A 16,777-nucleotide genomic window follows, 5' to 3' on the forward strand; every position below is an offset into this window, starting at 1 on the left:
TGAAAAGGAGTGATTTTTGTCTATTTTCATTAATAAATACGTTTTTTTTCATAAGAAAGTATAATTCTTAATTCAGGGGCGTCAGGAAAGATCATTTCTTAAGTGTATATTAAAATATCTAATATGACTCAATTTTTGCTTAAAGGTCTATATATCATACATATGATCATGTGTACATGATATGTAATTCAACATGTGATTATATGTGCATGATATATAGTACATATGCTATCATATTTATAAACTTATACAATGTGCTATGACTCCATTCTGTTTATAAGTTAACTTTTATGGTGGTATTTTCAATAATTTTAGCATGTACATGTTCGATGATTATGTTGGCATATCAATTTTCAAAGAAGGCATTTTCTCCAGTGCTGAAAAGTTGCATTTGTACCTGTGGTGAATAGTGCTGGCTATTAGAAGCGCTGTACTCAAATAGGTGTCACTAGACTGTTACAGGCTATTGTGACTCTGTCCAAGGCACTACCACGGTTGCCTGTGCATTGGTAAGAGCCCAGTGGACTGCATGCTGCATGTGCCCCAATGAACGGAAGAACTCCTGCTGTCTGTGTCTTCTCTAACCCCATCAGGGTCTCACTGTGCGGGCCTGTTTAGCACCTCAGTGCTCGGGGGCTCTTCAAGCGCACCTAACCTACAGGATTATGCCCGTACTCATCGTAAAAAGCTGACTTCTTCTGGCTGCATCGATGGTATGTGCGCACACACACGCACACACGGGTTCACACCTGCACCCACGCACACGCTCACGAGTGGTGTTTGTCAAACGCAAGCCTAAGGCCACAGACAGCTGTGGAGCCACATTGCTTTCCCCAGCAAGTGCCTGTCTGCGTGTCCTGGGGTCCACATCAGGCCCAGGTTCTGTCAGTCAAGAGCAGCTCAATAGAGAGCACGTGTACAGTAAGTGGTTTGTCCAAAAAGAAAATTGAAAACTATTTCAGTTAAAGGAGAATCTACATGATGAAGAATAAATTTCTCTCAGCATCTAAACTCTCGTCCACTGTTAACACTCATTTATTAATATCGAAAAACTATTTAGCATAGAAATGGATGGAATGTTCATTAGGGAAGAGAAAGTGCATTGGCAGTCACTTTATAAAACGGAAGTGGAGTGGGAGCGCTCTTAGGATTCCTGTCGATATGACTTCATATTGTTCTGATGTTGAGAGTGTCTGAGACTCCCGAACGTTTGTCCCTCGTGACAGAAGGGGCACTTCAGCTCTTTCAGAACCAGCCCTGTGTGGAAAGGTTGACTCTTAGGTGTGCAGATTGACTTTAGACAGGAAAACATGGATTTTCTGGAATTGCCAGGTCACCTCGCTTTCCTTTCTTTTGTGTATTTCATTACATTTTGCCTGTACCATCAAACCAGTTTACTGCTTTTAACCAGTCCTTGGCTTCCTTCCGTTGTCCCCTCTGCATGTCACCTAGTCCTGCCATCCGTCCTCACACTTGTCCCCTCTGTTTTAAGTGTTCTTCTTTTGCCAGCTGTGAACCTCAGGTTCCTGTTTTTCTCTTTCTCAGACGCCACACGCGGGTCTGCTGTTAAAAGGTTTTCTATCTCATTTGCTCGACACCCAACCAATGGTACGTTTGCCTTTTATTTTAAAAGATACTCCCTGCTTCATCCCTTTTTAATTTTTTCCTTTTATTTCAAAATGTGGGGTGCACAGTATCACTTACTTATCCATCTTTAGTTGGCATACAATTCCAACTAATGTGTGTACCAAACCACTGATACCATCTTGCTCCCTCTTCTGCTGTAATTTCCACAGTAATTGAACATTACTTGTCAGATTGTCTAATGACCACAGAAGGATGAGTTTTAGTTCTAAATTAACAGCTGAAAATTCTAATTGCTCAAGTGATCAGTTTAAATAATCTTTTTTTAAAAAATACAATTACTATTTCTTAATTCTTAATTCTTAATTAATTTTTTTCTAATCTTTCTGATCACATTGTTTTATTGAGGTAGTCGATGAAAATATAAAGCAGCCCATTAAAGAACCCACTGGGCCATGTAAAGGCCGTGGGAGCCAGAGTCACCGTACAGCAGCCACCCGGCCCTCTGTCTGAAACGCAACTGGATGTGGTGTGGACCACTGCAAAGACTTCCCAGGATCAACTCCTCCTTGGGGGCTGGGTGGTTTATTGTTACCCAACAGTCATTTCCTTCTGGTGCCTTCTGGGTTTTTTTGTTTTTTGTTTTTTGTTTTTTGTTTTTCTTCTTAAAATTTGGAAAATTCCAGTAGAAAGAAAACTGGAGTTAAAATGCAGAAGCTCAGTTTGGTTACCGTCAAGTTCTGTGCCAGCGCGGCTGGGTCGGAGCGTGCGCGTTACCTGTTAGGGACAGGTTTCCAGCTCCGGTGGCAGTGTTACAGCCAGAGAGCGTATTCCCTGATTGCATGGGTGTGAGGGGATGTTTTTGTTTGGCTTGACATAGGTGTGGTATTGCAGACAAGCCAGGCCAGAGCTTACTGTGCAGACCAGGTTGGCCTCAGACTTGGAATCATCCTGCTTTAGATTTGCCAAGTGCTTGGATTAGACGTAAGCCGCCATGCTTGGCTCCCTGTCAGTTTCCACATCCCCCATAGGCTTGTAATGAAGATACTTTTATTCCTGGAAAAAGTTTTTTGGTTTTGGTTTTGATTTTTTTTAATTCTTAACAGCAAATAAGTCTTTCAAAAAACTCACTTTTATGAAGCTTAAGAATTCAACCTACATTTATTTTCTTCTTTTGGACCTTTTAACAACACTTCCAGATAACAGCCCATTAATACTTCTTGAACTGAGTTATGAAGACTTCATCCTCAAGTAAATTTTTAACCAGACAGCCTTTCCCCCAATTGTAGCTGCTTAAATGTTACTCTTTTGGAGAAAACTCATTCTGATTTGATTCAGCTGCAACTTCTAAAGGTAACACATGCTCAGTAACATCCTAGAAGAGAAACCGGAGTCCTGAGGAGGTCAGACTCACAGAAATTCCTACGGAAGGAGGGTCAGCTTTGTATGATCTCGTTTTCTCAGGAGTACCGTGGATTTTCTGGGAATGATCTGTGTTTAACTGAGGTGGTAGGATTAGTAGTACTAGGTACTTTAATTTAATGGAAGACAGTAACTTTATATTCCTTTGGTTTAGGCTTTTTTTAAATGTGGCTTTGCTACACTATACAGCTTAATATGTAACTTAAGAAATTTATTTCTTTCAGTTCTAGAAATATTCTTTTTGGGTTGTCCATACTAGCTTTTCTTTACTGCTGTCCGTCTAATCCGTCCCGTGAGTTGTCATGCGACCTTTTACTTTTTCTTTCCAATGACTTCCTGTGTTGTTTCCATCTTAACCCATGTCACGGACTTCTGTTCCTCCGTCTTTAGTTGGGGAGCATGGTGAAAAGCATCCTCTGACACCTTTACCTTGTTCTCTGGGCCCCTGTGCAGAATGCCTGTCCCCCTCTAGGTGCTGGTCCATCTATCTACTCTGGGAGTTTCTAGGCTCCAGTGGTATGTTTTGATGGCTTCCAACGAGTCGGCAGGGTGGCGTGTAGATGACTGCACTAACCCTTTCATTGTACGCTGGGAGCTGGTGAGACAAACAGCAAGAGGGTATATAGTCTGGAGCAATGCGATCAGACCTCCTGCACTGCTTTGAAACCCAGCAGGCAAATGAAAGGAACTGTGCCTGAGAGGGCTGAGCACCCTGAGAAGGAGAGAGGCGTATTGTTAGAGCGTTGCAAAGAAAGGATTTGTGCGTATTTGCATGAGCCACTTGTGCTTAAGCAGCAGAGGAATTGTAAAGCTGTCCTCGTCCTAGGTGTGAACCAGTGAGGTGGCCTTGGCTGCTGCTGTGCTGTTTGATTGGTCCTCCTGTTTGGTTTTGTTTAACGTTACATGAAACAGTCTCTCTCGCTTTGGTTTGCACCTGGAAATCAAGCATTCATTTTATTAATCCTTTGATTATTTTCATAACAACATCCAATTCCCTTTTTAAAAGTTCCCCTGTTCCAACTGAGAATTCCAGCAATCTTGAGTTCCTCCCAAATTTTAAATAAATCTGATAACATGTAATCTCATAATGGGCATATGTATACTGAAAAGAGTCTATTTTGCAGTCTGAGTTTAGGTAATTTTTATTTTTTTTAACCAATAATACTCTGTTTTTATCTGAATTTGAGTGTTGGCTGTATTTCTTCACAGAAGACTTAGTTTGAATTTTGGGAAACATTTGTGATCTTAAAAGTGTATGAAAACAGTTTTTAAAGCCATTCAGTTAAATAGTTTAAATGGGTGATTTTATTCTTAAAAATGAAATACTAATATTTTTGTTTTAGAGACGTGATTTGTGTGTGTATGTGCTTTCGTGTCACTGATATATTAACACATTGCTGCATGATTCACTGTGGGATTTTGTATGCCGTGCATTTGTTAAACACTATCTCCCTGCACTTCATCGTCTTTATACTTGGTCTAACTTGGCTCAGCCAGGGATGTCCAAGCGAGGAATTACTGGTGTTCAGTAAAGTCGTGCTTCAGAACATTTAATCCAGCCTGATTGAGGAAGTGGTGCTGAAGGACCATGTTAGGGTGTTATTGGCCTAAGAGGAAAATAGCAATCTATGCTCCACAGTTAACTACATAATTAACTCCTGAAAATTCCGTCAGCATTTACCTTCCTCATTATCTAATCGTTGAGGTTGATATTATCTTGATACTATAAGATTCTGGTATCAGGAAAATATGGCATCAGCTTGTTCATCTGTGAAATAAATCTAACATTAAAACCTGAAAATGTATCTTCCCCTACCCCAGGTTTTCTTTGTTGTTACTCTTAGGCTTTAGCGGCATTGAAGGATTGTGTGCATGCTGTACTGTCCGATTACGTTTGAAGTGATCATGGTCATACCTTGCTTTGGTTCCATGTCGCATAGCATCTGGTGTCATGACTTGAAAGATCGTGTGTGATTGCATGTAAACCTTGACTGCTCCAGCCCTCCTTTGTAATGACCGAGTTGTAGAATAGCCAACCTGACTTTCTGTTCTCTATTTCTTTTAGGCTTTGAGCTGTATTCCATGGTACCATCCATCTGTCCTCTAGAAACCCTTCACAATGCCCTGTTTTTAAAGCAAGTGGATGACTTTCTTGCTTCTATTGCTTCTCCATCAACTGAAGTTCTCCGCAAGGTCCCTGAAATGTGTATGGAATTTACCTTCATTGTACTTAGCTATTGGACAGTAGATACTATACAAATATAGCCTAAATTTTAAAGATGCAAACTCAGTGATAAATCTGAATAGAATTTTTAGGAGAGACAGATGTAAGGGAATAATATTAGTAACTCCTTTGTGTGATATACAGTTTTCTTGATTTTATCCCCAAGTAGTTTTTCTAACAGTAAAAGTAAACAGTATTTATATAGAGTTAGCATCGTTTTCTTTAAGGCTATACTTGTCTGAAAGTTCACATCCGTCTTTTATAATTTACAGCACGGCTCACATGGGCTCACACATGTCCATGCCCGGCATCTTTGCTAACAGATTAGAGACGCTTGGTTCCTGTTGTTTTCTTTCATTGTTTGGTAATAGGGAGGCTTCCCTGTAACCCCAGCTCTCCCAGACTCACAGTGATCCTCCCTCCTCCAGTTCCCAGGAGCTGAGATTACAAGTGTATGTGCCAGATCTCTTCTGAGAGACACCAAATTCCGACCACAGGTTTTCAAATGCTATTTTCTAAAAAATATTCTGAAGAAGATATCCATGTGTATTAACAAAGAGTTCATGGATAAGTAAGTTTTGGAATTGACTATATATTCCCTTAGGGTTACATTCATGTGTAAAAGATTTAAAGCTCCATAAATAATCCAGATTTTCTGCAACATTTTTTTGTTGTTAGGGTAAAAATCCATTTCTTGTAATACTTGTTTTTAGTTCCATAGTGTCCCTCAGCATATTGGAATTTCCAATTTGGAAACGTTAATTTGACATGAGAGCTATTCCAGTTACCCTTTGCCATTTCTTCTGCTTCTGGTACCAGAGGCCAGCTGTCAGTCAGTAGTGTCTGGTAATGAGGATGCGTCTAACCTTTCCCTTTGGAAGTACGCGGTAATTTTAGATTTTACCCTCTCAGGAGACTGAAGCTGAAGATTACAGGTTCAAGGCCAGCCTGGGCATCAGAGTGAATGTCGGGCCAGCATCTTAGGCTTATCTTAAAATGCGAAGTAAAGAGGAGGCAAGGGATGTGGCTTAGTGCTGTAGCACGTCCCTAACATGTGTGAGGTCCCTCGGTTCAAGTTCCAGTATTGTAAAGTGATAGTAAAGGAGGTCTTGTAGGACTAACGTAGACTTGGCACGCACTTATTTGCTTGCATTTCTCTCTTTGCAGCATCTGTGGCCTCACGGTCCAGTCCAGGAATAAGAAGAAAGATTTCCCTAAATACATACACACCTACGAAGATCCTCCCAACACCGCCTGCTGCTGTAAAGAGCACCAAAGCAAGCAGCAAAGCAGGTTAGAGATGTGTCTGAGTGTGTGGGTGCAATACCGCAGTGACAGCAGGGGCAGCCGCTGCTCCAGTGACGCCAAGTTAGGACGGCTGCTGTCCCATAGTGATGCTGAATTCAGGCTCTGTTGTCCTGACTCACTTATACACGCCCTATCCATGTCCTTCCCCTTGCCTCTCTTGCCCTCCAGTTTTCTCCTGTATCTGTATCCTCCTATTCTTTCTAACTTCTCTGTCTTGCTCTGTTGGGCCAAAGGCATAGTTTTATATTTAAATAGAGCAATTCTGTCGCCCAGGGGTTTTTATGTTCCATTGGTAATCTGGCCATGTGACTGCCAAATTCAGCTCTTTTGGGAGCGTTTTTGATCCTGTGGACAGGGTGATAGGTTTCTCCCTGTGTCTCCTCTCCGATGGGGACAAGGCCTGCTCCTTCTGTTCTCACTTTATGATCTCTCCTGTCTGCTTCCCAGCTCTCCCCAGAGCTGGGCTTTCACTAAAAACTCATGGCAAAGGTGTCAAGGTTTTAGTGTATTTAGACATTCTTTTGATTATGAGTTCATTCTTCTGCAGAATTGGCAGAAATGACTGCGCATGGCTACGCTGTAAGCATTCGGTGGCTGGTCCTTTCCTTTGCTGCTGTTTTGCCACAGATAACCTCCATTTCTGTCAGAGAAGTCCCCTTGGTGCTCTTGCCTCATGAATCAGTCAGGATTTTAAGTAGATTTGAACCTTGAACAGTCAAATAAGGCTATAAAGATACAGGCTTCAAAACTGCCCAGTTGTCTTTAAGTAAAATTTTGGTGCATTTTTATGCAATACAAAACTGACATTAGTGCAGTTACTCTTCTGAGATATTAATAGTGTTTTATGTCCATGGATGTGAAGAAAACAGCAGCAGGAGTGTGACTTCTTTTAGTCAGCATAGCCAGGAATCAGATGACCAGAGGTTTGCATGCTCTTGGACTTGGAGGACACATGGCTGTTCTTTGTCCTATAGTCACCCTGTAAATGCACGGCATGGACGTTTTTAAGGAACAAACTTAAAGTGCTGTTGAACGTGTCAGGTACAAAAAGGCTTTGCTCTGTGGTTTTGTGTCCAGGGTGTCCTTTTTCATAAGCACCTGAGAACTAGTTCTCTGTTTGTGTTCTCTGAATATGTTCTATAAGATTTTAACTTCCACCTGACGTCCTTGGTAAAATGAATTTTATGTTTTATTTTTATGGCCAATTTGATGGCTCGCATTTGTCAGGGAATTACTCGCTTTGCCTTAAGGCGCCAGCTTTGCTTGTCTCTCATAGCTGTCTTAGTGTCTGAGATTCTACAAGTCGCCTTCTGCCTTTGTTGTTCCCTTTTTTGGGACTTTTCAAAAGACCGTCCTCAGCTTGTTTCTCCGCTTGGTCTGCTGAGTGCTTTCTCCTGGGTTACACGGACCCTCGGTGTAATTACTGACAGGCCTTCTTTGTCTGCTGTTCTTCCTTTCTATCTCGTTTATTCCTTTATGCTTTATTTTGAATTGATTCAGCCATCTGTAGAACTTCACTTACATATGTGTGCTGCCTTTTTCTTTCCCCCCCAGTATTCTTTCATTGATTGCTGTAAATACATGTTCTTCACATGTCATGGTCTAACTGTAGCATCCAGAACAACACCCAGGAAGCTTCTGGCTCCCTTCACCTCTTCGTACCCCATCCCTCCTACATAGTTACCTGTGTGTGTGTTAAATCCACTCACGATGTAAACAGTAAAGTACAGTCTGTGAGAGTCAATTACGTTTACCTTAGCAAACTCAAGTGGGGACTGGGGTAAGGCTCAATGCTTTACCCAGATTCGCTTTTTCCTGATGTTTGTCATTTCCGCACTGAACTCTGTATTTTTGTCTGGTTTTATTTGCCTTAAGCCTAAAACGTTTCACTATTGACCACATAGTCATTTTATGGTCAGAGAGAAGGGTCTCTGTGTATTCTTAGAACATAACTTTGTTACCATACTCTATACAGAAAGGATTCCTTGCGTGGCTGTCTCCTGACCGCCGTCTCCTCTGGTTCCCACTGTTTCTGTGCGCTCTAGCTAATGTGAAATGTGCTAAGCTTACAGCACACGTCAGCTTTCTCTGCCTGTGCCCGTGCTCTGTGCCCTGACTCCAGAGTCTCACTGTGGCTCCGCTGTCCCTTGTCCTCCCCCTTCCCTTTTCCTTTGTGTTTGTGTGGTGATCCTCATTTTACTCTTCTGATGGCCTCGAGTGGCTTTTAAATCCAGCCAGTTTCTGTTATTTTATTTTTATTTTTAAATTTGAAGCATTCTATCTGATTCTTCTTAGTTTTTCTTTCAAGACTTAAAAGTTTTTATTCATTATGAACATAATGATGTCACCACAGATCATGAAGTCGCTGCTCTAAAAGTTGTTTTTAATATTAATTTTCTGATTAGTCTGTATCAGTTTTCTCCTTTACAAGGGAGGTGTTTTTCTGTTCCTTGCTCTATAACACCATACATTAATCTTGGGTATTAAGTAACATTTAAATTAAATCCTAGACATTATAAATGATGTTATAAAAGCTTTGGAGTCTGGTATTATATTTCTCCAAAGAATATTATTTTATTTTAAAAGTAAAGAGTTAAATTCGCCAAACCCAGATTGTAAAATGATGTCCCTTGAAGTGGCTGACGGCTCGTGTATTCAGTTCTCTTCTTGTCACCTGTGCTACCCGAGGCTCTCTGTGCATGCAGTAGATAATCACAGCTCATGTGTGAATTACAGTTGCCCTTTCTGTCAGCTACAGTTGTCACCTGTTTCTTCACACTAGTAAGACTCGCTGCTGTGCTGGAGAACAGTTCTCAGGTCAAATCTGTTAGGAAGGAGCGATGGAGGGCCACCCTGTGCTGCTTTCTCCTTAAACGTGTTGATTCTGCTCCAGTAACTGTCTAATTCTGACACTTTCTGCTGTCCTGATATGCCGTTGTTACTGTTGTCCTTCCTGTCTGTGGCCCAGTGATTGTGGGTCATATGAAGCGGGGTTGGCCTGGCAGACATGGCCTGTGTAGTAGAGGTTGTAGTAGAGGTGAGACTGCTCTTGGCCAGCTCCTTGGCTAGACCTGGTTCTGATGCTGGTTCAGACACAGCGTCCTGTGACACTAACGGAGTTAAGAGGGAGTGCTTCTGGTCTTCCAGCTTTGCATAGTGATGAGGTGGAAGACATAGGGGGATGTGGTTCCTAGAGTTTTAAGTTCGTTCATATTTCCTGTCAAATATAAGTAGAGGCAGCTCTAATGGGCAGTTGGCTCTGTATTTGAGCTCAGGGGAAGGCCTGGCCACAAGTATAGATAAATGAGATTAGTAGAGTGCGCTGTCCTGATGACAGTGGGAATGACATTTCCATGAAGGATAGAGTGAACTGCAGAGCTGGTTTCATAAACACAGCCTGCTGTGGTTACTTCTCTCTATTCGTGTTGATTTCTAAAAAGTTAGTGTCACATGAAAAGCCCATGATGCATTATTACAACTGTAACAGACACAGCCACATCGCCCGCCAGCATTCTTTTAACTTTGATGACTTGTGCAAATCCCAACGGCACTGGTTCTCTCTTCTGTTTGTATAGCAGCTGGCGGACCGTCTCTGGCAATGGCTTCTCATACCTCATCTCGGAAGAAGAGCTTAAGTAGCAAAACTGAGGGGCATGAACCCAAGAAAAGCACTGGGAAGAAAAGATGAGCACACAGCAGAACTGGAAGTTCCCATGCTTAGAAAGGGACTTGTTGCTTAGTAAAGGATTTGCAGGAAACCTTGACTGACTGAAGCTGGTCCGAGCCAGTGACTCACATGTTGCCCTGCTTTACTTTATCCATCTGTGTATGTCTTTAAACACCCCGGAAGCTAGAGACCTTCTGTTTTTATTCAGACAAGGAGCTTTGGCAGGATGTAGAAATGCTCAAAATAATGTCTGTCCGCTTTGTGTAATGAATTCATGACAACTGCTATGGCTGTCACTGTGAGATTGCCATGTGCCTATGGCAGAGACAAAGGACACAGAGATCCGGCTGACCATTACCCAAGTGCCCTGTCTCAGGTGCCTCTTGACACCACGCTCGCATTTCGACAGGATTGCACGTACTGACATTGGACAGGCAAGACCACACGTCGATGACTGTTTTAAAAGTACATTTCCAAAGAGATCTCGTTGACCATTTACATTAGAATTTTTTTGTCATTTTTACAGTAACATATGCTGCAATATTTATTGACTGGATTATATAGACCATGAATTATTTTTTCAATTTGTGCTTTGAATTTTTTATTGTGAATTATTTAAAATCTTACAAATCCAAGTGGGAGAACTATACCTTTATACACATAAATTTACAAGTTAATCTGTAGAAAATATTTTCTTTATACATTTCTTTACCATGAAGAAAAATTTCTTGGTTCATCAAGAAAAAATTTTTCTGTATTAGCAAGAGAGGCATTTTTAGAGTTTCTTTTTTTATGAACTGTAACTGCTAAATTCGTAAATCTTATGCTTGATTTTCTGAGTTTTCCGTGAGACCTATGGACTCAGATCTAAAACGGGCAGGCATTCTGCTGTTGGTGTCATCCATGGTATATTTCTTGTGTTCTCATTCTTATGTCTAGTGTATTCATTGATTTCACCAAGAAAACTCAAAAGGTTGAACATTTGCAGTAAGTAAATGGTGTTTACAAATGATGAGATTTGGAAGAAAGATTGAGATGACTATAGTAATTTTATCTAATATTAAAAAAAAAAGAAGGAAATCATTCTCCTTGGTACTTTTTCTCCTTGATGCATAAGTAATTGTTTGAAACATTTGAAATGGCTTACAAACTAAACAGCCTGCTAAAAAAAAATCCCAGACACTGGATGTGATGTAACTTAAGGTAGTGAGCTGTAGCTTCAAGCTTGTGTTTAGAAGTTCTGAGCCCTTATTGTATAAATACTTCATTGTAATTCTTCAAAAGAGACTTCTAACCTTAAATCATCCTCTATGAACTGACTTCTAGAGAATAGACGTATTATCTTGGTTGTTTAAAAAGGGATGGATGGGGTACAGAAGTTCCAAATATATACATGTAGATAAGTTCATCTACTTCACTTGAATGTCAATGGATTACATGGTGACAAATCTTGTAAACAATTGAATGTACGTACATTTTCTGTATGTGAATATGTGCTTAATGTACTCATTATGGGGGGTGAGGAGACTACCTTTATTTTTTAAGTGGAATGAATTAAAATCCTTTGTAGAATAAGAGTGACTTGAATTTCGTGCATTTTATTCGTGCGTGTTCTTTCTTATGTTTCAAAACAGAAAGCCCCCTGCAGCATTTTATATTAAATACTATTTAATAAACCTCATGAATGAGCGTACACAGAGCGGTGTATCGTTCTCCGCCTTAAGTCTGTCGCACTTAGTTTCCTCAGTGTTATTCAGTCACTGTGGCTTCACCTTATTCACCCGAGTCAATAGGGCTGCCTTTCACAGTACACTCTCGGAGAGTCAATTTTGTAATGGCATAATAAAGTTACCCCCGTTCACAGAAGTTTGTCGGAAATCGCTGTTTCTAACAGTCCTCAGGAGATGTGGGATTTGAGAGTTTTTAACTGCTAAAAGAGGTTTTTTATTTTTGTTTTATTTATTCATTTTTGGGTTTGTTTTGGTTTTATTCTTTGCTGTGTTTTCTAGCCAGCAAAGAAATGAGGAACTGTCAAGTCACCCTGAGCTATTAGTGTTCATAAGTCATCATTCTTTCCTTTCCCCTTAGGAAGTCTATATCTCAGTCCTGCTAGCCTGTGGGCAGAGCCTTCTGGCCTGCCTCTAATGAGGTACACATCCTCTCTGAACGACTAACAAACTCGAGAGGGCAGCACAGCAGTCTCGTATTAAAAAGACGCGTGCTGGACATTTTAAATCATGAACAGGAAATCGAGGGAGAAAGGAAACGGTCACGTGGCAGAGCACAGGGCATTCTGCTGGTTGTGTGTACAGTGCAGAAACGAAACAGTTGACAGCCATGAAGAAAATGTAAAGTTCCGAGAGGAATCTGACTTAAAAACTCAGGGCAGTTGGGAGCCCTTAACAGGAGGCGGGGCTTATACAGAGGGAGGAGGAGAGGGGAGGACAGATAACAATGAGGATGTTTGAAAACGCCATAGGAAGACACTATTGTGTGTGTGTGTGTGTGTGTGTGTGTGTGTGTGTGTGTGATATATAACTTAAATCAAGTTATGCCATATACCACCTGGGATGATTGCCTCCAAAAGCCACAGCCTGTCTAACAAAAAAGCCCAGTTCCAGGACTGGGAAGCTTATTGTCAAGTTGTTGATCGGGGTAGACCAAGAGATTCCCAGAGCAGTCCAGGATGTTGCTGTTGCCTAGGTTACCTCCCAGAACCTGAAGGAGCTATTGCTGAAGATACCACACATTTTGAACAAAGGACTTGAGGGAACCACCCTGGGGACTAGACATAACAGTATCCAAAGGTCCTATGCCAGCTGCCAAAATAGATAAGATGTTCATCCTAAGCAGCTATAAACCATGAACCACAACAGTGACTAGCCCAGCAAGATACTCTGCACGGACAGTAGTACTTTTATCTTGAGAGAACCCAGCAGCTGGGTAATGGGACTTGAGGGCCACTCACTGCCTACTACTACTAGTAGGAAGTCCTGCCTACTACTATGAACCAAGTTACCTACCTGTGACTGCAGAGGTCATGGACTCCAGAAGATAACCAACTACTGCCATTTCCCTAAACAAGTATAGCTTCTAGCTACACTAAATATCCTTCCAAAAGATAAGTATAGCTTTCTTACCTCAGCAGCAGATTCTTCTTGGAGTAGATGGAGATTGTTATGGAAATCTACAACTGGACATAATGCAGAGAACAACTGGTTTTGGAGTGCCAGATGCCAATTAATAAGTCTACCATGCAAACGCCTGCACGCCTGAGGTTGAGGGGACAATGCAGAAGAGAGGGCGGAAAGATTGTAAGAGCCGGAAGACTGACAGGGAAGCTGCACATGAAGTTCCAGCAATGCAGCTGCCTAAACCAGACTTGAGTAATGACTGCACCCTCGTCAGGCCAACCTGGATGGGGGACATTTCACAAGGCCTCACCTCTCGAAGAGCTACAGGCCATCATTGGGTACTTAGAGAATACATGTTCTCCAGTGATGAGCCTCCTTATCCAGGCCCAAAACACACGTATATACAAGCAATACTAACTGGACTTAGCGAGTTCAATCAGTCAACGGATAGATGAATGAAACCATAGGACAATAGGCAGAGGTCATGGATTTGAGGGAATGGGGATTTTGAGGACATGGGAGGAGTTGAGGGGAGGGAGGGAGGAAGGAAGAAATGTAAGTGCAATACTCAGGTATGAAATGCTCATCTTTTTAATTAAAAAAAGTTCATTAGCTAATGAGAAAGTGTTTTGGTTAGGACCATCCAGGCTTCTCTACAGTTTTTACTGCCTAGTGTTGATATAGTTTCATGCTAGAGTTGAGCCAGGATTTCACTCATTTGATGTTCATGCTTCGTTAGAAGGTTCTCTGTCTATCTCCTGTGAACATTCCGAGCTGCTTTATTAACACCATTTTCCTTTGGCCACATTGTCTGAACAGCACGGAGTACTCTGTTCTTATTTTGTGGGTGATGGACTCCTGAAGTAGCCCCAGCCCTAGCCCCTCTCTTTCTCATGCTGTCGCACACACTGAGATGTATGCGTCTTGGAAGAAACCAAGTGGAAATCGTTTTCCTTTTTTCTAGAAATCTGGCACCAAAATATTACCACATGAAGCTCCGTCATGTTTCTATTCATTTTTATGGAAGACTCAGTTTCTCTCTTGAGAATATAAGATACTCTATAAAATACACTCCTTAATGTATACTACTTATTTTTAATGAATTATTCTTTATACCATTGAGATTCACTAGTTGCTTCCCCTTTGACTTTGTACTATGTTATGGATAGAAATAGCAAAATTAAAATCTCCACTTAGGAATTTCTCTCCATTCTTTTAGTCTCTGGTTTTACCTTACTCTTTACTTGTGGCTGTTTCCTAGCACAGATAAATTATTTATGGCCATTTTAAGTCTTACTTTTATCCTAAAATATCACTTTACCCTATTGCGTGCTTTGAACACTAAGTAGTTATATGTTAAGATGATGGTCTGTGATTTTGTTTGTATCCATGTTTTCTATTGCATTCCTTTTGTAGGAGTTTACAATGGCCTTTACTTTAACACTAATATTAAGATCTCTTGCAAGAGGTTTGTGTAACCCATGTGTCTGTGAGGTACCTCTGGAGGCAATACTTTCCAGTACTCTTGTCTTTAAACTCTTCATCTTTCTGTAATCATAATTTTCATTGTTGAGAAGAAAAAATGCCCATTGAAACTGGCTTAAACTGTTAGAACAGTCATCATACATTTCTTAAGGTCTAAAGGCAGAGTTGGCCCCAGCCATCTTGCTGTCTGCAGTTATGTTCCCAGAGACCTGGCTTGTCTTGCTCTCTCTACTGACATAACACAAACTTTATCTCAACAGTATTTTCACCTTGTGCTCATGAGAGGACTTTCAATGGCAGTTAGGGCTACGTTCTCTCTCGTTCATAACTACCCCAGCAAAAATCGAAGGCAGTTCTCCCCCCAGTGAGGAAATAGCCTCTCATTTAGTATAGTCAGATCAACTTGGTCGACCTTATGTCTGTCTACCCCCATGTTAATAGCATTCATGGAAGCTTCCATGAATAGGTAGGTCCATTAGAAGCCTCAGCATTGACACTTTGAACTACATTGATCTGTGATAAGATACTGAGCAACGTCTGTGAGAAATTGAGATGCCACAGTAATTTAAGACAAGGACCCAAGAGTTACAAAACAGTACCCCAAGGCTCCTATCCCATCTCCCTCCAGTGGACAGGCGTGAGGGGTGCTGATCCCCTGCTGTCCAGGCAGGAGAAGTTCACTGACTGAGAAGTGCAGTGAACAGAGCCTCACCACCCTGAGGCCCGAAGTGGGGGAAACAGCTTGAGTGGAGCAAACCTCAGTCAAGGGCTTGAAGTAAATAGAGCACCTGGCTGGGGTCAAGCGGGGTGTGGGACCATCTCAGAGGGTCCAGACTGCCTGCAACTCCCTGCAGAGATGACCGCGCTCTGAGTGTCAGCATCCCCTCTTGAAGTGTACTATGCCAGGACTAACTTCCTGTGAGCACGCCTGGACGGTCACCTAGGAACTGGAGCTGACTCACCCTAGTCCTACCCTACACGCGCCCCCAAGACAGTCAGTCAAAACGGTGTACACATAATCAAATATACCCTCGTTAGAAACAACTGTAACACATACGATCCCGCACGCGGGAGAAAAGAACATAACCCAAATAGCATTCTGTAGGAGCAGGAAGGGGACAGGTAATGGGGCAATACCAACAGTGTCTGTGCACCACTTGTGTGCATGTCTGCTGCTGTTGACTTATCCCATGCGTGGCTGCCATCTTAACTACAAACTGCTTGTGGCCTCGCTGCTACAACCGGCACCCACCCGGTGTGCCCGCACTTTCATTCATGTGCAGTGTTCGTCCGTTGTCTTCTTCACTCGCAGCTTTTGTCATTGACGTCTGCACCACGTACGCTTATCATCCGAAGTGTTATTGAGCCTATGGTTAATCGAGATGATGAGATCATTCCCTCGTCGCCCTTCTTTCATCCACAATATTTCTTGCACAGACTGCTTCTGGCGTGGCTTTATTTTCTTCTTTCCGTGTCTTTTAGGAGCTCGGCTGATGCTGCAGTTCTTGTTTTGTGGCTTTGCCACGTTGTTTCTGCTTACCCCGGTCTGCATGTACCTCTCATTTTCTTGCATACTGTGGTGGATGAGAGCATATTTGCTCACCCTTTCCATGCGTTCGGTGGGTCAGTTTTCTCTGCTGAGTTGGTTTTCCCCCACAGAGTAAACACTACCATTTCTCCCGTTCTTTTGTCCCTTTTCTCGGAGTGGTTTTGTATGAGCCCTGCATCTTCACTCTTAGTTACCACTTATCCTTAGGTTGTCTTTCCGTCTTATCTGGATAGTTTGTGAGGCACCAGTTGGAGCTAACACAATCCTCCCTCTTAAAGTGAAGCTCCTTCTGAAAGGACTGTGAGCCCAAGGGATCTGACAGCTTTTATTTTCTCTCAGGCAGCGAGGAATCAGAGCTTCAGGGACGTTCAGCCGTAGCGTCTCTTCCCTCCTCTCCGCCTCAG

The 16,777-nt window shown here is 42.0% G+C and overlaps 1 protein-coding gene across 50 annotated transcripts in view; it reads left to right on the top strand.

Moving 5' to 3' along the window:
- The window catches only part of Ppip5k2 (diphosphoinositol pentakisphosphate kinase 2), a 110,143-nt gene that overhangs the window by 88,710 nt on the left and 4,656 nt on the right, over positions 1-16,777 (top strand). For 13 of the 50 annotated variants that reach the window (XM_087567395.1, NM_001419966.1, XM_087567383.1 and 10 more), the window contains 3 exon segments: positions 5,072-5,212; positions 6,398-6,523; positions 10,114-11,782. In XM_087567395.1, coding sequence (XP_087423521.1) covers positions 5,072-5,212; positions 6,398-6,523; positions 10,114-10,226 — 380 coding nt within the window. In that variant the 3' untranslated portion in view covers positions 10,227-11,782. 50 annotated transcript variants of the gene reach the window in all.

The sequence above is a fragment of the Rattus norvegicus genome, chromosome 9 (assembly GCF_021556685.1).
Source record: "Rattus norvegicus strain SHRSP/BbbUtx chromosome 9, alternate assembly SHRSP_T2T, whole genome shotgun sequence".
Lineage (NCBI taxonomy): Eukaryota > Metazoa > Chordata > Mammalia > Rodentia > Muridae > Rattus > Rattus norvegicus.